Source organism: Suillus paluster, assembly GCF_016628075.1.
Source record: "Suillus paluster strain FC165 chromosome Unknown EDB91scaffold_49, whole genome shotgun sequence".
Taxonomy (NCBI): domain Eukaryota; kingdom Fungi; phylum Basidiomycota; class Agaricomycetes; order Boletales; family Suillaceae; genus Suillus; species Suillus paluster.
Window position 1 is genome coordinate 167,973 of NW_024537609.1, and position 23,060 is coordinate 191,032.

At 43.2% G+C, this 23,060-nt stretch overlaps 3 protein-coding genes across 3 annotated transcripts; all 3 read right to left on the bottom strand.

Moving 5' to 3' along the window:
* Positions 1 to 2,050: 2,050 nt before the first annotated feature.
* Positions 2,051 to 5,164, bottom strand: EDB91DRAFT_1238449 (uncharacterized protein; the record flags this gene model as incomplete). Its single annotated transcript, XM_041321720.1, has 14 exons — positions 2,051 to 2,267; positions 2,316 to 2,440; positions 2,490 to 2,744; positions 2,864 to 3,073; positions 3,132 to 3,311; positions 3,364 to 3,460; positions 3,513 to 3,670; positions 3,727 to 3,928; positions 4,073 to 4,224; positions 4,274 to 4,321; positions 4,355 to 4,459; positions 4,532 to 4,547; positions 4,586 to 4,749; positions 4,814 to 5,164. The coding sequence occupies 14 exons, from the start codon at positions 5,162 to 5,164 to the stop codon at positions 2,051 to 2,053; spliced, it is 2,280 nt and encodes a 759-aa protein (XP_041174679.1).
* A 12,299-nt stretch (positions 5,165 to 17,463) lies between these two features.
* On the bottom strand, positions 17,464 to 18,863 carry EDB91DRAFT_1238450 (uncharacterized protein; the record flags this gene model as incomplete). The annotated part of the gene is made up of 8 exons (XM_041321721.1): positions 17,464 to 17,587; positions 17,643 to 17,745; positions 17,942 to 17,969; positions 18,034 to 18,145; positions 18,215 to 18,339; positions 18,420 to 18,528; positions 18,585 to 18,728; positions 18,784 to 18,863. The coding sequence occupies 8 exons, from the start codon at positions 18,861 to 18,863 to the stop codon at positions 17,464 to 17,466; spliced, it is 825 nt and encodes a 274-aa protein (XP_041174680.1).
* Positions 18,864 to 19,534: 671 nt separating this feature from the next.
* EDB91DRAFT_1010152 (uncharacterized protein) lies at positions 19,535 to 19,788 on the bottom strand (the record flags this gene model as incomplete). The annotated part of the gene is made up of 2 exons (XM_041312402.1): positions 19,535 to 19,651; positions 19,696 to 19,788. Coding segments are annotated over 2 exons (210 nt in total), but the record flags the coding sequence as incomplete, so codon positions are not given.
* Between the last annotated feature and the right edge of the window lie 3,272 nt (positions 19,789 to 23,060).

Sequence of the window (23,060 nt, forward strand, 5' to 3'; positions counted from 1 at the left end):
ATGGTCCTTTCTTATTCACTATGGTCATTTCCCATTTACTGTGGTCTTCCCTATGATCCTTTCTTATTTGCTGTGGTCCTTCCCATATGCCCCTATGGCCATTTCCCATCCACCATGGTCCTTCCCACATGTTTATATGGTCCTTTCCCACTCACTGTGGTCCCTCCCTACAATCCTTTCTTATTTACCTTGGGTCTTCCCATATCTGTATGTAGTCTTTCCCATCCACTGTGGTCCTTCCCATATCTCCCTATAGCATGTTGGCTTTCCCTGGTGACTCTCTTAATGGTTTCAATGTATATTTTATGTCCTTGTGTTTGACGCTCGATACCTCACAAGCATGTTGGCTTTCCCCCATGACTCTCTTAATTGTTTCAATGTATATTCTATGTCCTTGTGTTTGATACCTCACAAGCATATTGGCTTGATCTCACTATCTCACCCTCACAGCTCTACATTTTTCTTTGTCAGAGTTAGATATGAGGTATGGGAGACACTTTATGTAGCTTATTTTCTGCTACCTCAGATCTGCTCATTATTTTGCCTCTTTCCCTTCCCCAAATATAAGTCTCATTTCAAAGTTCAACTTTCATGCCAGTGCGAGCTGCAGACTACAACCTTATATCAAGACTGATTTAGCCAAAGTTTGCCAAGCTTTACTAAGCTCTGTGAGTTCTGTGAAATCCACCTTAAAAATCATTATTGTCAAGTATCTTAGTTCTTTAGAGCATGTATAATAACCAGAAAACATCAAGAATCATGTATGTGGTGAAGAAAATTGTGTTGGCTAGTGTTGAGGACTAGACAGAGTCATGGTCATTTTGCTGTTATTGGATGAGCTAAGATTAGCCTGCCATGAAAGTAGCAACTTTCCAGGTAGATTGAGCATTTAAACCTTTTAGTGTTTGTAAATGATGCTCTGTCATATATTGGAGGTTACCCAACTGCACAATGCACTCAGAGCAGAAGTCGGACCACACCAGTACATTGCTCACATGAAGATATTTAAACAATCATTCAGAGACATAAGGCCCCCCTCCCCCTAAGGAGAACAAACAGCAAATGTAGAGGAAGAAAGAACTCAACAAAAATATGTAACACTACACCCAGATGCCTTAAGATGGTACTATTGTTCCTGCAAAAGCACACACCATTGTAAAAGGCATGACCGCACACACATCAGATTACATACATACCATATAGTGTGATACAGTATGTAGCATCTATCATAGGGCTTATGGGCTCACAAAATGGTGGCCAAGGCCAAAAGATACAACTTGAGACTTGCAAGATAGTTTCGCCTTGCCAGGCATCATGGTTGTTAGTAGTAGTACAAACATATCTAGAGTATGCTCATTATGCAACAATTTAGAGAGAATACTACAATCAGGTTCAAGGGTAGGCCGATTGAGGCTCCTCAGAGCCAACAGTGCAGAATGTGTGACTCCCTAGAGGCTAATTGATAAAGCACGAGGCCATTATGGGTGGCACCAGACCCGCTGTGACGATTGCCCTCAGGCTAGCCTTGTACAAGCCACTTGGTGATACATATCCATATCCCATATTATCTTGCTCGCCCCTAGTCTTCCCTGATGATTTGCCTATCAGATCCACTCAGAAACCCTGCACACTCATCCTCCTTTTCACACCACTGGGGATCATTAAAGACGAAATCTATTAATAGGCCATAGAGAGGTCGGGTCCTGTTGCCATAATATAGAAACCAGGTCTGTGAACCCTTTATTACCACCAAGAAGTGCTGCCTGAGGTTGGTGAGAGGACCAAAAAAAACCACAATTTTCAAATTTTTGGTCCAAAAATTTTGGTCATAATAGGACCCCTGACACCCCTACACCATGGGAAATTCCCAATGTATGTGTGGTCTAAAGTTGGCTGGCAGTCTTTCCCATGCAAAAATTATTTTGACCCCTGGACTGTGCTCAATACATTTCATTTTGGACCCTATACACTTGGGGAAAGACCACACAAACATGGCCAGACCACCTGAAAAGTACCCCCTAGGTGAAAACCTCTATAGGTATAATACAACCTAAGAGGTACCTGAAATGGGGTGACCAAAGTGATCAGGAACCAAAACAGCGCCTTGAATGAAAGAACTGAGTGGGATGAATATTGATGATGCCCTAGGGACGGCCTTCACATGAGTAAGCTTAATGAAACGGTCTGTTCTGTGAGCACCATTGATTCTCACAGTGTAAGGTTGAATGAGTGCAAACTTGAAGGACCCAAAGTTCGAGATACAACATCTAAACAAAAAGATCAGTCAAACAAAGATTGTTTCTTCTGCCGTAAACTGTATGAGGGCATGGTTGAACTGCAGCAACCCATGGAATTGCAGATCGCACCGGAGGTGATCAGTGACTTGCTTCCAGTTGACCATTGACTTGTAATTGACCTTGAGATAGCGGTGTTCGTGAATCTGCATAGCAAATAAATAAGAAACTGAATTTAAAGATATTATTACATACCTGATAATTAGCTGGAAATGTAATCCAATTTGTTAGTTGATGCCCATAGGTAGGCAGAGAGTGGTTGATGAATTCAGTAAACTTCCTCTGGAAAACTTGAAATGCATGATCCACTGAGCTGCAGTTCTCAAGATCAAGGATGGACAAAGGATGCTGTGTTGGTGCACCCAGCTTCACATGACCATTGAAGGTGACAGCAACATCTTCATCAGGAAGATCATCACCAAGCGCTTGTAACTGGTCGTGTTCGTCAACCTAGTTGACGCATTCCCTCAAGAGCATCAGGGCAAATTTATGGTGGTCGACACGAAGGATCTATGAAAAAATCATAATCAGTACAATTTAAAATTAGTAACGAGGAACTGCAGACTTACCTGCATTGTGACGTCCTTTCTGTTTGTTCGATGGTGGTAGGTGTCCTTGAGGGGGCCATGCATCTTTTTGTTGAGATGCATACTGAAATTATGTGCTACTCCCTTATGTTGGATATCGTGAACAATGTGCTTCCATAAGTGCATTTTCGGAAAATTCCAGTCAAGCTTCAGTTTCTCAATGTCAGATGATTTGGCACATGTAACATAGGCCTAAAATGAATGTGTGAATGGGAATGGGTAGCTATGAAGTGACAAGGAAGGACTTCACCTTAAGTTCTGTATCAAAAACCAGAAGTTTGGCTTCGATTGCCGCAAGCATGCCCTCAGTATGTACATCAAGGCCGATCAAACTATCCAACTGGAGATAAGTGCTGATGATGTGAAGTAGCTGGTAGCCCTCTGGGGAGGTTCTGGCAGTCAGGATAGTCAAAAGTGCATAAAGGGATTGCTTCAAAATCATGAGTGACACGTGTGATGGTGAAACGACGGAAAAAACTCACTTTAGATAGGTCCCGGTGCTTGTTTCCATTGGAGAACAAGACATTGATAGTGGATTTGAAGTGGTTGAGGTTGCACCATTGAGGGAAGTCATCAATCCTGTGAAATGATGGAGATTGTGAAAAAAAAAGGATTGGTATTAATGACTTACAGCTTCTCAAATGCTGCCTCAGCTTCACGTCCAAGCGATGTGAGGATTTTCTTCAGTTCTCCAAGTAGGTGCTTCCAAATACAACTATGCAACGAGTGGATTCGATCAAAGCTGAGCGCATTGTGTGGATCCGAAAACCATATGATCCAAAAGATATTCTAAGTGCATTCTTAATATCAGCAAATTCAAATCATGCAAAAAAAGTTCAGTGTACCTCAACAGGCCACAATCCAAGAGCTTTCAATAGCTCCTCACCTTGAGCTTTGCTGTGCCTATAAACACGAAGTGCTTCCTTCACTTCCTCCATAGATCTCAGGGGGTAGGTCTTTGACAAGTCATGAAGCTCAGCTAATGGTACAAGGCACACTGGGCAAGGCCACTTGCCGCCACGGCCATGTATGAGTGGCATCATGCACCTGTTAAATAATTAATTAGCCATCTCAAAGAAGTGATAGTGATGGGGTATGTATCATAGGAATCAGCAGCAATATGGACTACATGTTGGAAGGACTTACTGTTCTTTGTAGTCAGCTGAAAGAATTAATATGATGGGGAGTCACCATTGCAAAATGTCGTCATGGCACTTGTGTGTATACCCAGTTTTCGAGTACTGTGCTGCAAGCTCCAGAAGTTTGAAGAACGATTCATGCCATACAACATGTTTCAGCATTGTATATCCAAGTTTACCTTCTTTGCCTGCATCTTCAGGAACCTGTGATGTACAAGTTGAATTGATGTTTGACGGAAAAAAAAAGATTCACAATAGGCAACCATCCGACGACATGGCCACCACCAAACACCTCGCCATTCTGGATATGTATAGGTAAGTTCGCACATCATACCACGACTGGGTACCCCTTGACCATACCATGGGACAACAACTTTGTTTTGTCAGCATACAGAATGAAACAGAATGGGATGGAGCCGTCAATATCAGGAAGAGAAGACTAATATCATTTACATTGAAATACAAGTAGTGTGAATCTATATGTTTGATTTGATAAATGACTATTACACACTTGAATGTCCCACCACCTATCTGTGGTCGATGGTCGTCAATGAAGTGCTCAAACCTTGTGCCATTGTGCTTGAAAACATGACACGTGTGCCAGACAAAGTGTGGTGCAAGCAATGCATTATCTAATAAATTGAGCACCCAATCCCAAATAGGCCATGCGTGAACTTTGTACACTTGCTCATTCTTCTTGTAGGTTACACTGACTTCATGTTTTGAGAACTACTTAATTAATTAGCTAAAGCATTAAGCAATATAATCACATGAGAGTCAAGACAAGACATACTGGTGTTAATTCGACTGCAGCATTGTCCCATGCCTTGGAGAGATCGGCTTCATTCTTCAAGGTTATCTGAGCATTACCTTCAGAGATGCACATGATGAGACTGAGGAGTGTGTTGATTTGAGATTTGTTGAGTGCAGCTTCAATTGCGATCTCAGAAAATTCAAAGTCCCCATGCGATCTGAAGGGACACCATGGTTCCTTATCAATAATAGGCGTGTGCTGTGCCTGTGAGGAGATATGGAATTTGTTGAAGGGTTGGAAGAGAGTTGGGCGACCAGAACGAGGATGGTACTCGGTTTTGAACTCACTGGGGAGTTGTGCAGATGCCGCGGGCGCAGGGTTAATGGCCATGCTCACATTGGAAAATACTGTACAAAATAAGTTGGCATCTGAATTAACAATGCTAATGAAGTCAATGTGCTTACCAGGGCTTGTAATTCCTGCATTACAGTCATATTCAAGTTGCTCCTCAGGCTTAGGCAATGCATTGTGAGCGTCACTCACATCAGACATTGGATCAGAGGTACTGGGCCAGCCTCGCTGATTTCAAGTCTAAGGGCTCTGCAAGCCTTTTTTGCTGGAAGTTCAAATATAATATCAACTAAATGATTGCAATATTGTAGGTACACAATTAGATGACTTACCTTTTTGTCACCCTTTCTCATACTCTCAGTTGAATCATTGTTGCTCCTCTTCAGCTTCCAGGCGCTTCTTGCAGCTGGTCTCGTGGTTCTTGATGCCCTGTGCCTTGAATTTTGTGTCACAGTGAGTACATGTCATCTGTCCTGTTAGTGCCCCTTCTGAAGAATGCTACCTCCCTTGTCAAGCAGAACAAGTTGGAACCATCGGATCCAGGAAATAATCAACAGGTATGAATAAAGTATAGGTATGGACTTGTTATGTACAACAGAGATGGAGGCTGCTAACCAATGGCAGAGAGGGTGATGGCAGACTCAGAGAGAACCTTGAGATGGGCTGATTATTGATTCAATGTCAGCCAGAAATACTAATAATAGCACATAATGCATGAGAATCTATTATAATGGAACCTTGTATGGTTGAGACACTTGCCAGTGCCTTGAAAGGCACCTTTTAAGGCATTTGACCAGTGTTGGAAGCTGGCAGCATTAAAATGGTCCTTGACTTTTTTCCAACATGAGGTGCCGGTATGTTCACAACAAGTTTACTCTTTGTCACAATTAACTGTTTGTTGCTAACTTTAATGTCATTTGTTTCAGGACAAACTATCCACACTTGTGATTCACCACACCGCTGTTCTGCCATGTGGTGCTTTATGGTGCGTAACCATTTTAAATTTAGTTGAAATATACTTACTTGTTGAATAAGTTGGACATTTTTGCTACCTGCTACCACTATGTCATCTGCATGTCATGCTGATGGCTCATTGAAAGATGCTAGTGAGATAGATTGGTACAATGATGCCGATGATGACTCCCCAATGCTTCCTCCCCCTCCCCCTCCTGCATGCAATGGGACTCTCAACTCTTTCATACGTCATTCAGGTCAAGCTGTCAAACCTATGGAGAAGATCCATGAGACTGCTGGCAGTAGTATCCTGGCCAAATGGTCAGCTCCAGGACCTCCTCAGGGTGCCCCCACACCCAAGCAAGCATTTGCTGGCACTGAGGACGAAGATGAGGACGCTGATGAAGAAGCCCCACCACTCAAGGATTTAACGGATGAAGAAGAGAATGAGAATGAGAATGAGAATGAGAATGAGAATGAGAATGAGGAGGCTTACCAGAGGATGAAGAAGCTTGATGACCAGGATCGTGAAGACCATAAATCTCTCAAGAAGGATGAATGCAGCGCTGACTTGACTACAGTCTTTACTTTTGAGACAGGTCGTGTTAACCCCCACACCCAGGAGCGCAAAAATGGGTGGTGGTGTGAGGTATGCAAGGCCAACAATGTCGCACTACACCAGTGCTTTTTCAAGGGTGGTATCTCAACTTGATGCATGCACATTGCATGCAATCCCAAGTGCCATTTCCCAGTTTATTGGGACCACTGCAAACAGTGGGGTCTCGTGATGCATGATTGTGCAATACCTTGTGGCTGCAAGATGACTGATGTTCAGGCAACCTTGGATGCCTCTCTTTTGCCCAAGATTCCAGCATTCACAAAGTCCAGACTTATGGATTACATCATCGAACTCATTGTTGCTGAGGACAAGGTGAGCGACTTTCATTTTTTATATAATTATAAGATACTTATACATACAGGCCTTTCAACTTGTAGATAAAGGACCCTTCCACTGCCTTCTTCAGTATCTTTGGCCGTTGCTTTCAGACCAAGATATTCCCCACCATACCAAAACTCGGGATGAAATACTCAAACATACAAATCTAGTAGTCAAGCATGTGAAAGAGAAGCTCAAGCATGTCAATAGCAAAATCTCTATGATGTTCAACTTGTGGATGTCTTTGCCTGGTCACCCTTTCCTATCCCTTACTGCACATTATATTGATTCCCCAGCTGAAAAGCCTCAAGAGTGGGAACTCAAGATGGAGCCACTCGCATTCACACCCATTCATGGCAATCACAGTGGTGCAAACATTGGGAAGATTTTGACTGAAAATATTGACAAATATGGTATCTGCACAAAGCTTGGGTGGTTTACGGCTGACAATGCTACTAACAATGATACTGCCATTGAGGCTGTTGCTGACTCTATTGACCCTTCTGGTGAGAAGTGGAAACTGATTGAGCATCGAGTATGGTAAGTATGTCTATTAGATACTGAAGTTGAGATTACTGACAAGTATTCAGTTGTATGGGGGACACACTCCACTTGGCAGCAAAACATTTCATTGAGGAGGTGGCTCCAACACCAGCAAGTGTCTTGCACAAGAAGGTGGCTCAGGCTCAGGCTGAAGATGATGAGGATGAGGAAAGTGTTGAATTCATAGTCAGTGACACCAGGCAAAGCACTTGGGTTTGTTGTGCAGGTAAGCTAATCAATCTGCTATTGTATACTGACATAACACCTTTGTTTAGGTACGGAAGTCTCCTGAAGCTCACATCTTCCTTCAAAAGTGCTGCACAGAGGTGAACGAGCCCCCATTGGAGCTTTTGAAATGGGTTCGCACATGTTGGGCCTCTCTTTTCAATATGTTGGAGCACATTTTTCAAATGCACAAAGTAAGTCGTCTATTACTGACTGTGTGAATATATCACTGACTCGATCTGTCAGGGAGTGAATAGATTCACCCAGCTTGCTGATGAATCATATTCCAATTTCAGGCTTTCAGCACAAGAATGGATGGAGTTGGAGTTGATGCGTGAAGTCCTTCAGGTTCATCATTTCCCTTCATCATTTACATCTAAGTATGCTTATGTGCTGTGCACCAAGGAACCTGTGGATGCTCAGCAGAGTTTCTCAGCAACTTGTGAACCAACTGTATGGTGAACTATTCTGGTGCTTGAATATCTTCAAGAGACGTTGCAAAACATGGCCAATTCATCAAAATTCAGCCGCTTTGAAGCTGGTGTTGTTAATCTCAGCAAGTGGTATGGTAAGACTGACAACACAGACAATTATTTTATTTGTCTTGGTATGTATCATTTTTATTTTAATGCCTTTTAATGACATTGACCTTTTTGGTGTAGCGCTCAACCCCAACTACAAGGTCACATATGCCAAAGACAAATGGGCCCCTCATTTTTTCAAAACAGGGATGCAATCCCTCAAGTGAGTCATACATCACTCATCATTGCTCGCCTGTGTCAATTGTATACTAATCTTACATAGTTCAATATATATCACCGCAGTACTTCCTCACAGGCTCCTGCAGAGCCATCTGTCACTGTGCCACCTTCACTTGCTCGCCAAGGCTCATATGGCCATGGTTGGATGTGCAGCTCTGTCAAATCACATATCATGAATGACACAGCCACATGAAGGCCTCGTCAAGAACTTGAGGACTACCTAGATTCACGGCTCGAGGATGTTGACAATGTAGTGGGCTGGTGGGGGGTACATCTCATTGTTTGATTTGTGTTGCTTGCATACTAATATGATCAAAAAACTTTTCAAGCACCATTCTGTCCAGTACCCAACTATCTCCTGCATCGCAAAGGATTACCTTGCCATTCAGGGATTGGCTGTTGCGTCCAAGCGTGCATTTTCTAGTGGCAGCATTACTGGGACTGCATATTGCAGCTGTTTGCAGCCAGGAACATTCAAGGCTCTTCAGTTGCTCAAGAGTGCGTACCATCAAGGACATATCTCGGCAACATCCCAGGCTGAGTTTGCTGCTCCTTATGATAACCGCGTCGTCATCAGTGAAGAGTTCTAGTAGCTATTCATACAATTTTGTTGTCATTTTTCTGGTAATTTTAAAAATTCTTTTGGATTTAAAACAATGGTTTGAGAGTTCGAACACATTCTGAACCCTTCTGAACCCTTCTGAACGTGTTTGAAGGGGTTCAGTCCAAGGTTCTGCCACCATGCCTGAACCTGACCGATGGTCGAGTTCAGGGTTCACAGATATAGGGCCATGAACCTGACCGAACCAGACTTTGGAGGCACTAATTTGGGCTGTTGAAAATTATGAATAATTGCGGTCATACAGGGCTGTATGCACCGTTCAGACAACTTCATAGCTGCAAACCGAGGCCTAGCTACTGTCATAGAAGCCATGAGAATGAGGCTGATGTTGATTGTGGATGCGCCAGGGCTTTCTGCTGAGGATATGGTAAAGCAAGTTTAGGCAAGCAGGGACGAACAAGGAGCTGTTAAGAATATATATTTTCAGTCTTGAGATACTCAACTCCCTAAACTAGTGTAGTACCTGTTAAGAATGTATACTATGGGTATGTTAGCTCATTATAACAAAAGGGAAATAATAGTAACGACTTACATCTCAGTATTGAGATACTTGACTGAGATGTTCTAACACTGTACTCGATACTGTATAATAGGTTAGCATAGTGATACGAATAAATGGTAGCATAGGAATATATTACTATGTCTCAGCCAACATCACAATGTCATGTGTCACATAGACTGGTTGTGCTTGCAATGTCTCACTCTGACATCTCATTTCCTCCTCCTGGTCCGTGCTCCGAAACGTTAGTGCTCAACATATGGGTAGTGATGAGCATGGTCCAGCTTCAAGCTGTGGGCCGGGCCAAGCCGGGCCTGAATGGGCCAAGCCAAGCCAGTCCAGCTGGTGTTAGGTTATTGTGTGGTGCGACTAGATGGGTTGGGCTGTGCCCAGAGTGTTAACTCTGCATCAGAAATCCAATGGTGAAATTATATTGATATATAAATAATTATAGCATGTAGAATCAATATAATAAGTGCAATAATGATAGGTCACTTTGTTAAGTCTTATATGGTAGGATAGACATGGCAGGACACACCAAATATACAAGGGTGAGATTTCACTCATCAAGGTTCCATTATATATATATTGCCAATGCCTTGCAATCCTGATACATCCATGGACTGTAATCCCTTTGATTGTAATGGATGCTTGGCCTGGCAGAACTCTCAAAATATCATCATGGTGATGGGGATTGCATGGAAGTGTCTGTGTGGCGAGGAAGTTAATGTCACAAATTCCAAATATGAACCATTTTTCATTTCTCAGTTTCCCTTCGGCTACTTCCAGTACCCAAGCCGGTCACGTGACTCCTCGTCATATATCACCCATTGCTTCTCTGATTGGCTCCCCTACTCCACAGGCTAGAACAATCTCACTTCCCAAAGAAGAACTGGTCGGATCTTGGGTTTCTATTTAGTAACCGTCTTACTCATTTGCTTATATATCATGATGTCATACTTAGTCATCCACAGTATCGTACAACTCTTTTCTCATTGGCTGATTTCTTTCAGACTCCTATTCAATGTTATGTATATAAGTAGGTTAGTTAGCGTAAGTACTCCTTAGACTTAACCTCTTCATTTCCTACTGTTGTAGTGACTTAGACGTTCACGCTCAATACCATCTTGTTCATTATCCTCTTGACTGAGTCCTAGTGGTTGTGTGCTCGCCTTCATCATTATTGGTGAACGTTGGTCATAACATTAGGTTAAGTCTATCTTACCACTCTGACTCGAACTTTGTCTTGGACGTCACCATTCTCAACAAACTTCACTGTGCTATTCTGCTGAGATTTATTCCGCGGATTACATTTAAATTCAATCATCATTCCCCAACGCGTTTGTTATCTCAATCTCTTTACAATTCATCTTTAGTAGAAGTGAACCAGGCCCTTGTCTTACTACAAGCCACCAGTTCATAAGGATCAGTGACACTTAGGTCCTGTTTCCGCACGTCTGCAGTTAGGCCCAAAACCCTGCTAACTGTACGCTACAATATCTGCTTTCTACGTAACAGAACGGCACTCGTGACAGTCCTCTCACTGTCTAAATACATTACGATAGGAACCTAGGGTGCTAAAAGTAGACCCAAAGTTCACCGCATCTTTCGCGAACTCCTCTCGAGTTCATCTAGGTTGACGAACCGCTACACGCGCTACATTCACACCTTTGTCATCATTGCCCCGCCATACAGATCCCGCCTAGTCGAGGCTAGGGCTTTCGCACTTCACAACAATGTTTCCTGTCTGGATTCCCATTGCTCCTTCTTCCATGTCCGAGAATCTAGGAGAAACTGGGATCGTCCCTTCAGAGGATACGGAAGTGATAGACGCTCCCCCAGCTGTACAAAGAGTAGCGACTCCACCAAGGGGTGCAATCCACTCTCCAGCGCCGCAAGGATGGATCAACCCATTAGGCCCATTGGCACCTGCAGGATCATCCACCACCCCAATCGCAGGCCCTTCTGCACCCTTCAGCATCTCCGGGCCCGGGTCGAGTACCATCACCCATCAGGACATTTCGCGCGCAATCAACACCGTTGTCGTAACAGAAAGAGAGTACACCAGACACTTGATAAGCAGTCTGCAGAAGGAGATCGATGAGCTGCAAGCAGGCCTGGTGCACGCGGACGACGAGATCAACTACCTGAAAATCAGGCTGAGGGACACAGAAGACAAGATCACGCTTTTGGAAACCTCGCCTACAACGGAGATCATCTGGGACTTCAGGCTCTGATCTGAAGATGGCAAAACCAATGGACTTCACGGGCGAGAAAAACTCCATTGATGTCGACACCTTCCTCACCCAGCTCACCATCTATTTCACCAGTTACCCTGGAGCGACAGAACAACAGAAATGTACCTGTCTCATTTCCTTTTGTTGGGGAGCCGCAGCAAAATGGGCGGAAAGTGTTACCCTCATGGCTCTCAGCGGTTACACCGGATCCTACGACAGCATTGTCAAGGATATGAAGGTCATGTGGACCATCGTCAACAAAGAGGAGAAGGCAGCAAGAGAGTTGGAAGCTCTCCGACAAGGCAATCATACAGTCGGGGAGTATATCTCCATCTTCCGCCAGAAGGTCGCCTTCTGTCAATTCTCTGACTACGAATTGATGCGCAAACTCCGCCATGGATTGGACCAATGAGTTAAAAACTACTTGGCCAACATCCACCCTAACAGGAAAGATAACCTGGAGGGATTGATCAGGGAGGCGCTCCTAGTTGGACAGAACCTCGAGGAGCTTGACGACGAGAGGAAGATGAACTTTGCACCACGACGACCTTGGCAAGGCTCCGCTGTTCCACCCGCACCAGCTGGAGCACCCAAGACCACGTCACAGGGAGGAAACACAATGGATGTGAATGCAACCAGAGCAGGAGGCAGACCCCGCCCTCAAGGAAAGGACCAGCCATCCGTGCTGGCAAGACCGAAGAAGTTCCAGCGGTGAAAGCACTCACCCTGGAAGATATTAACCGCATCGTAAATGAGAGGATCTGCCTCTCCAGTATGTACAACCCAGCGAAGAAAGAGGAGCAGAAGGGTTTTTAGGGAGATCGAAGTCGACTGCAGACTTAGATCAGAGAAATTGTTTTTCCATTCTCGGTGACTCGGCAATTATGTTTGCAGAAGTATCAGAAGTTTGTTCTGGGAATAAACAAGACCATTTCTACTTGCCAGTTACGTTGGAAGGGAAACACAAGAAAGCAGCTGTCAATGCTCTAGTAGACTGCGGAGCAACAAACCTTTTCATTAGTGAAAAATTTGTCAAAAAGAATCAAGTCCAGACTAAGCAGTTGTTGCAAGCAATGTCGATCTATAATATTGATGAAACAGACAATTCCACCAGACCAATTACAAGTTACGCAGATTTAAAGCTTACAATAGGGGATCATGAGGAAGAAGTGGCCTTTCTAATCACAGACCTAGGTACCGATGATGTTATCATTGGCATAGATTGGCTATGATACCACAACCCCAGTATTGATTGGAATGCAGGGAAGGTGGCATTAGACCGTTGCCCAGTTAAATGTCAAGAAGTCAAGGTCAAAGACAAAAAGACCAAGGCAAAGAAGCAAACAGCCATGAACAGTTCAATCCTTTCAGTGTTGCCCAAATTGATACCGGCAGAAGATGATGAAGATGAGGATATTGAGGAAACCTCTATCCATCATCAGGTTCAGTCAAACAGCCTCAGCTCTAAAATGTACAGACATGTGGGTACTATACCTGTCAAGCTTGAGGAAGAAGAACAATTGGACCTTGCTACTACTGTTGGACACGGAGCTACCATGAATGTGCAGATGGAGGAGGTCGAGGATGAAGATTCATCACAAAACGTGTGGATCAGATACAAAAGCTCTGTTGCGTCAGAGTTAGCACAGCAGGAGGAAAAGAAGAAGGAAAAGAAGCCCGTAGAAGAAATGGTGCCAGACTGGCTCCATGACTATCTTAAGGTTTTCTCCGAAGAAGAGTCTACTCGATTCCCCAAGTCTAAGAAATGGGATCATAAAGTAGATCTCAAGGATCCTACTGACCTTCCCCCCAATGCGAAAGCATATCCCCTGTCCCCTGCCGAAAATGACGCATGTGAGAAGTGGTTGAAGCAGGAATATGATTTGGGACGACTGAGAGATAGCGAATCTCCAGAGCAGCTCCTTTCTTCTTTGATGCTAAGAAGGATGGAAAACTCAGACCCGTCATGGACTATCGGAGGTTGAATGAGAAAACCATCCAAAATGCATACCCTCTCCCTCGTTCTCAAGATCTCATTGATCGTCTCTCCAGTGCAAAACTCTTTTTGAAAATGGATGTTTGTTGGGGTTATAACAATATTAGAATGAGAGAAGGAGACCAGTGGAAGGCCGCCTTCAAGACTCCTTTTGGACACCATGAACCAGTCGTAATGTACTTTGGCATGACAAACTCTCCAGCTACCTTCCAAACTATCATGAACCAAATCTTCCAAGATCTGAAGGAAGGCAAGGTCGTTGTAGTCTACATTGATGACATCTTGGTCTTCACCAACGATGATGTAGAGAAACATCGGAAGGTGGTACGCAAGGTACTAGAGAGACTACAGGACAATGATCTCTATCTCAAACCGGAAAAGTGTTCTTTTGAGAAGAAGGAAGTGGAGTTTCTTGGTTTGATCGTCAAAGATGGACACGTCTCTATGGATCCGGTCAAGGTTAAATGGGTTCAGGAATGGCCCACTCCTACCTGTGTCAAGGACATTCAACGATTCATGGGATTTGCGAACTTTTATCGTCGATTCATTCTCGGTTTCTCGAACATTGCCAGGCCCATGAATGAACTCATCAGGAAGAATGTACCATGAGAATGGACGGACAAACAGGAGAAGGCTTTCAGAACCCTCAAAGACAATTTCTCTTCTGCACCAGTGCTAGTTATGCCAGATGCAAATAAAAAACAGAAGATAGAGAGCAATGCATCAGACTATGCTACTGGTGGCGTACTTTTTCAATTGGAAGAAGACAGACTATGGCATCCAGTGGCCTTTTTCAGCAAATCAATGCAGGATGCAGAGCGTAATTACGACATTCACGATAAAGAACTTTTAGCTATCATCTGCGCATTGGAGGAGTGGAGGCATTATGTGCAGGGCACACCTCATCCGGTAGAGATCTGGATGGACCATAAAAACCTCAAGTACTTCATGACAAGCCAGAAGTTAACTTGTAGAGTAGAAAATGACAATTCCGATCACGTGCTTTTAAAACCAGAGTTTTTTCATATCAAAGCCGCAAAAAGAGGTCAGATTCTGATAGAAGGAGAGCATTCGCTGTTGAAGCATATCAGAAACTGTACCGATTTAGATCCGGAAGTCCGAAATGCTATTGAAACTCTGAAGAAAGCCCCCATGCAGTTGAGAAGAGTGGAATACGGAGGATGGACTTATTCTGTTCAGAGGATTGGTCTACGTTCCCAATAATGAGGAAATTCATCACTCAGTGCTAGAGATCTTCCACGACTCGCCTGCAGCAGGACACATGGGACATGCCAAGACTCTTGAACTTGTCTCGCGGAACTATTGGTGGCCTCAGATGCAGAAGTGGGTCAACGACTACATAGATGGATGTGATCGATGCAAACAAAAGAAGGTGCTACCGTCAAAACCCCACGGACCATTGAAGCCAAACAAAATTCCAGAAGGGCTATGGCAAACCATTAGCTGTGACCTCATCACCGATCTACCCATCTCCCAGGGCAAAGACAGTATTTTGGTAGTCATTGATCGTTTCACAAAGCAAGCACACCTTGCTCCGACCACCAAAGATGTTAATTCCAAGGGAATCGCAGACTTATTTCTTAATCACGTATGGAAGTTACATGGAACACCAAAGAAGGTGATCTCGGATAGGGGAACACAGTTTGTGTCCAAGTTCATGCAGGAAGTCTTGAACAGACTAGGAACCAAGTGGTCCATGTCAACAGCATATCACCCACAGACTGACGGACAAACAGAACGAGTTAATCAAGAAGTCGAGCAGTACCTACGACTCTTCACATCTTACCGTCAATCTCATTGGGTTTCTTGGCTTCCAATTGCTGAATTCACGCATAACAACTCTGTAACAGTTACTGGACATTCCCCATTCAAATGTGTCTACGGCTATAATCTCGAGTTCACGATTTCCCCTAATTCTTCCAACACGATTCCCCAAGCCGATCAAAGAGTAGCTGAGATGAAAGAGGCACAAGAAGAGACAAAGGCGATGCTAGAAATAGCGAATGATCGAATGAAGCACTTTTATGATCATAAAGTAAAAGATGCACCAGAATTCAAGCCAGGCGACAAGGTATGGTTAGATGCGACAAATATCAAACAATGTCATCCGAGCCAGAAATTGTCCAACCGCCGTCTGGGACCATTCGAAATCGAAGAGAAGACTGGCGAGTTAAACTACAAGTTAAAACTCCCCATTAAATATCACATTCACCCAGTCTTCCATGTATCGCTGCTCACCCCGCATCAAACCTCTCAACTTGTTGATCGCCCACCACAAAAGCATCCACCGCCGGAGATTGTTGACCAAGTCCCAGAATATGAAGCAGAGCAAATATTGCAAAGCCGCCTATACAGACGCAAGTTGCAGTATTTAGTAAAATGGAAAGGATATGCAATAGAAGCAGTAACATGGCAGTCGGAAGAAGATGTAAAGAATGTGCTGCTCATAGTAGCCGAATTTTATGCAGAAAACCCCAATGCGGTTAAATCGGTGTGAATCTCTGCTTCAATTCTGATGACCCCTGATTTCCTCGAATGGAGACAGAAAAATATACGACCATCTTACATTCACGTGGACGCTCATCCTAGAAAGGGGGTAATGTCACGAATTCCAAATACGAACCATTTTTCATTTCTCAGTTTCCCTTCGGCTACTTCCAGTACCCAAGCCGGTCACGTGACTCCTCGTCATATATCACCCATTGCTTCTCTGATTGGCTCCCCTACTCCACAGGCTAGAACAATCTCACTTCCCAAAGAAGAACTGGTCGGATCTTGGGTTTCTATTTAGTAACCGTCTTACTCATTTGCTTATATATCATGATGTCATACTTAGTCATCCACAGTATCGTACAACTCTTTTCTCATTGGCTGATTTCTTTCAGACTCCTATTCAATGTTATGTATATAAGTAGGTTAGTTAGCGTAAGTACTCCTTAGACTTAACCTCTTCATTTCCTACTGTTGTAGTGACTTAGACGTTCACGCTCAATACCATCTTGTTCATTATCCTCTTGACTGAGTCCTAGTGGTTGTGTGCTCGCCTTCATCATTATTGGTGAATGTTGGTCATAACAGTTAAGCAGTGTAGTTGTGATGTTCATCAACTGTAGAATCTAAGTATATAATGGATGCCCATGTTTATGAAACATATCAAAAAGACAAGTGTCACAAACCTATGTCCAATTGGCATCATTCTTAAAAGTATTTGCCACATACACACTTCTTGCATTTGTGACCAACAAAGTTATGGGTGATGAATTCGGAGCAAGACTTTCAAAATGATGTGCACTATAACTGCAGTGTCAGGCAGCCAACACAGTTCATAGTTTACCAAGATGATATTGCTGCATTGAGACCATCTGGATTGCCATCATTGGTAAAATCATAGAGAGATGAGCAGATGTTATGATCAAGTTTCAGTCTGAAGAGCACAATATCAGCATCAAAAGCTACATAAAGGTGGGATCACAGAACATGGATTGTCTTAGCTCTGGCCAGGTATAATCAACTACTACCATGTGCCAACTGTACATTACACACTTAAGCAGCCGCACCAGAGACTGAACCTGACTCTTTCATTCTTGCATGCCTTTCTCGAATTATTGCCAGTGCACTATTCTTAACAAGAGGACATTGAGCAGTTGAATATGAAGGAAAAATTTGCCTAGAGAATTTGAGGGTTAGCAGAACAAATATGTTACTTCCAAGCCATCGATCACCTATTCCACCAAACAACAAGGTCATCCACCTCTTGTTTCTCATCTGGGTCTTCAAAAATATCTAAGATGGAGTTGTAGAACCATTCAGAGTTGGTGACTGTGTCTGTATGTGAGAACACAGGGGATGAGGTGAGCACGAATCAGACCTGGAAGGAATGTTCAATCAGAGAAAAGTAGGGATCTGAAAGATAGACATGCCTGTGTTGCAATGTATGCAATGGACGGCAGAGTAACTCTTGTCATTCTGTGAATTCAGGCATTGCCTGAATGAGTTGCCTTTGGTTCTCTATCCACAGAACTGAGAGACATGAAAACATGTTTGTATGCCTGTGAATCTTGTTGAGTACAAAGAAATTTGGAAGCGACTGCGAAGGTGAGGCATGTATCATACACAGACTAGCAAGGCACTTCGAAATAAGCCATTCCATGGATCCTCCAGGTCATAATGGTAGTCAGCATATAAGAACAATGGCCATTGGTCTCCAGTCACAATCATTTCACCACTTTGTCACTTGGTTTTTGTCCTGTACCCCATCAGTTTTTACACCATAGACAGGGGACATATCACTTACTCTAAGTTAGACCAGTCAAGGCCAGCTAGACAGAGCAACACACCTGTCCGTTCATGATGAAAACTGTGGCCAAGTTTCACATTGTGGGTAAGAGGGGGAACAAGGCTCTGTCCCTTTGGGGTGATCTTGCTCCAGATGCGCCTTTGGTGAGCTGATAATGTGGGATAAATCATTAACCTGAGGATTTATAAACCATGACACTTGCCAGCTCTGCAATGAGGTCAACCTCATCATCTCCACCTTGCATCAGCCGCTCTTCCAGGCCTGCTACAGACTTGAGGAGCTCTTGAAAAATACGGTGCTCGTGCTGTTCCCTTGTAAAATACACAGGATTAGACACTGCATATAGCGCTGCAGGAAAATAAAATACTCTGCAGTGAAATTTTCATCTGGAATCTCTGCCAATTCTCCCATCCATAAAATTCCATTGGTGAGAAGGGCTTGGAAGTTGCAAAGAGCATGGATTGTTCGCCTGAAATGACATTCATAGTGTACCAACAGATCAGTTGCACTCCTGTATTATAATCCCAGTCATCAGTAGTAGCTGCCTCCTGCAAGTACAAAATCACTCATGGCCTTTTCCTGGGACCAAGTTGAAGGCATCAACCTGTTGGTGATGTTGGTTGCAAGATTGCTGTTCCTCAGACATGACAAGTGCAATGCAAGGCAAGACAAGAATCAGCTCTGAGTCCCACAGCCCTGGTGATGTTCAAACTCAAATACCCTTCAGCTACAGTAGTATTTGGTGCAGTTGGGTGCAACTCAAATCTTTTTTTAGCAATAGTGGTCAATGAAATAACGACTTACCACAGCCTTAAGTGGCCAAGCGAGCACTCTCATTGGTGAAGAGGACTCACATACAGATTTTGTATAGCTGTGTGCTCCGCTGTATACATACTTCACTGGATGGGCACTGCCAAATATCCCTTGGACTCGGCAAGAAGTCCAAACTCAGATTTGTGGTAATCTCGATTCTACTAGGTGCAAGCAGGGATTGAAATTTGAAGCAGGGAAATGGACAGTACAGATCATCATGGTGAAGCAGGGATATGAGATCAGGACGCTGAATGGAGGGAGGATCAATACCAGCTTACCTTGTTGATCAACCATTCCTCCGAGTCTGACATGAGCATTTCCTGTCCTTCAAGCAAAATGCTGTAGCTATGCAATCTATGTTCATTGTGTCTGACAACAATGACCACCAAGATTTCATCTTGCCTCTCACCTTTTCTGATACAGCTGGTATAGTCCTGGTCTTGTTGATGGAATATTCTCCAAAGGTGGAGATGTGAGTGGGCAGATCTTGGTTTGTTCATGATTAGATGCAACAATAGACAGGTTTTTGAAATGTGGAGCCACATTCGTGAGCGGGATGATAAGTGCTGTGTATATGGAATTCAGGGAGCCTGAAGTAGTTGCAATAATGGAGTATATTGACTATGAAGGGTTAATTTCCACAACTGTGAAAGTTACTTGTTCACTAACCCCTGAGATACCCATTTTGTTGGTATCTGGATATTCATTGGTGACAAGAGCTTGTTGCCGAATGCAGACTCAGCCAATAGTGTCTGAATGATGTATGAGAGCACTGTATGAAGGTCGTGTTGCTCTAGAAATCCATTAAAATATATACCTGCTCAAGAGATAACTAGTGTGTCAACTGTCTAACTCCTGACTTACAGCGATACCAACCTTGGGAGAGAGCATTGTTGTTGCACAGTCGGCTTTATGCCTTACATGTTGAAGGCAGGTGAGAGCCGAACAAGTTCGGAACAGTAACAGGGCACTTGTCACTCTGAATTTGCTCCACTGCAGGCTGCAAAGTGTGCAGATTATAGTCAAAGTCTAGATGGAAGTGGGTATCACAAACACATCCTCGTTGTATACAGCTTAGATGGAATAGCTCATGTGAGACCATGAGTTCATTGAGACTGCCCTACCAAACACTAAAATGAAGATGAAGATTGTTCCTTCATTGTTATGTCAACTATTAAACCAACACTACTGATCACATCCAAACCTTCTTGCAGCTCTTTGAAGCGACAGCCTTCTGAAAAAAATTGTCTACACCATGACACATTCTTTGTCTTTGATGCCTGAGAACATTCAGTCATGCCAGCTATGACCGACTAGGGCCTCATAGGCTGTCTGCTAACACAAGTGCATTTTGGTTACAATGCACACATGAGACATAGTGAGGGAAGACTTAAAGCAATTTTACTCACAGGTCAGCCAACCAGCCACTTCTCCATCATGAGTAGTGATCCAGAAATTTAATTTGACTGCTTCATTACCAGTGCCCTGGCAGGCCATCCTGAGGGAATATAACTGGTGGACTGCCTCATCACACATGTCCACAGTGTGTAAAGTGCCAGGGTTGGTAGCAAGGCGATGCCTGAACATCACTATGTACTATAGAAAGGAGTGTGTGTCAAATACAAGTTGTCAACAACAGTACATACCACCAATATGAGTTGTTCCAGAACCTCATTATAATCATCAAAGAACAGATTCAGCAAGCAACAATCATTGTGAACTGGTTGCAATAGCCACTGTGCAATCAATATTAATATTGCCAACCTACGATACAGTCTCTGAAACACTGAATATCAGTTACATGATCAGAAAATGTTCACAAGATGATAGTACCCCTTGTGTGTCATGGGTAAAGTCAATTGATGAGGCCAGACTTCTGTAGGACGTCAACCCAGTAAGACCATTGATATAAATTGCAATTATTTCAAGGGGCTTGCTCTGAAGATCATAACCTCCAATGAAAGCCCTGTCCAACTTGTTGATGTAGGCAGCTGAGCTGGCTTTCAAACTCTTGATGAATGCCCACCACTCGCTTGTTACCTGTAGGTATGCTCAGAGCCATCTAAACTTCTAAAATAGAACTAATACAGACCAATCCAATAGCATCAATGATATCAAAGTCCTTTCATTGGCCAGTTTGACTACATTGAAGCCCTGATATAATATGAGTGACTCGAGATAGAGGACCTTATTCATGTTGGCACCTACCTTTCTCTAGTGCTTGACCACAACCCATTGAGATGGTAATCAACTCTTCTACTGCCTGACAACATCAGTCATTGTAAGAGTTGGTTGTCTCCAAGCTGAACATACAGTGGCTCAAAAAAGTGTCCGGATGTTTATGCATTTTCAAGTAATTGAACAATAGCAAGGCAGAACCAAACAATGACCAAAGGGTATAGGGACATGTCTGAAGGCCCTATATCATGGCTCAAATCTGAAATATATAGCGTGGGAAACCGACCATATATGGGCAAGCTATGGTAATTCTAAATACATGACTCATTCAGACACTTTTTTGACTTTGTATTTAACCAAGACTATTCTATGATTCTAGTACTTGGTGCTACCCCCCTTGGCTTTAATAACTGCTGTAATCCTTCTAAGCATACTTTCTATCAATTTTTGATACTCCTCTTTAGCAACCTTTGTCCACTCTGCTGCAACTCTCTCCCATAGTTTAAATAGCCCCTGTGGAGGATCTTGATAGGCAGCAAGTAGTCTTTTGAGTAATTCACAGAGATGTTTAATGAGATTGAGGTCTGGAGACTGTGCTGGCCATGATAGAACATTGATATCATGGTCTTTAAACCATGTTGTAGCCAGTTTTGAGGTGTACTTGGGGTCATTATCTTGTTGAAAGATAATGTCTTCTTCATCAATTCCTGACTCCTGCATGCTTTTGAGTAGACACTCCTCTAGAATGGAGATGTACTGCTCTGCATTCATCCATCCTTCCACTTCACAAAGAATCTCCACACCATTCCACCCCATACAACCTCATACCATCATACTTCCTCCTCCAAACTTCAGTGTACCCTTGACTTCTCTTTCTCCTAATGGTTCTCCTGTCCTTTTTCCACACATATTCCTGGCCATATGACTCCATTCTATAGATTTTTATTTCATCTGACCAAATAACCTTCTTCCAGTCTTCCACACTCCAATGTTGGTGCTTTAAAGCAAAGGCCAGTCTTCTCTTCCCATGAGCTACAGAGAGGAGGTCTTTTCTTCTTAGTTACAGCCTTAAGATTGGCTGCCCTGAGGGTGTTTCTGACAGTTTGGGTGGAGACAGGAGTGGTGATGATGGAATTGATGAACTTGGTAGCTTGGGTAGCATTTGAAGCCTTGCCAGATAGAATTTGGTGAACAATAGCTCTTTTGTTCTGTGGAGTAAGCTTGGGAGGACATCCCATTTGATGATTTTCCTTCTCTGGCATGTGCTGCTTTATGACTGTAGTAATAGTAGACTTTCCAAGACCAGTTTTTGAGGCAATTTGCCTAGTAGATAAACCAGAGGTAAAGAGAACAAGGATATTATCCTTGTGAGCAGAGGAGATGGGCTTCATGATGATTATGTTGAATTTCATGAGCTTATGTGGGTTTATATATTCAAATAATATTGCAATCAGACCATATTATCATTATGACATGGCTTTAATTAAGAGTATTATGTATGAATGGTCTGATTTTGTGATTTCAATAAAAAGTCAAAAAAGTGTCCGAATGAGTCATATATTTAGAATTACCATAGCTTGCCCATATATGGTCGGGTTCACACGCTATATATCCCAGACTTGAGCCATGATATAGGGCTTTCAGACATGTCCCTATACCCTTTGGTCATTGTTTGGTTCTGCCTTGCTATTGTTCAATTACTTGAAAATGCATAAACATTCGGACACTTTTTTGAGCCACTGTATGTAAGTAATGTTTGCCCCAAGTTTTGGCATCTTGAAGGCACACCAACACTGCAACAAAGTATTTCTTGAGGTATTCCTGGGTGTGCTTGATGCCAATATGGAACTAT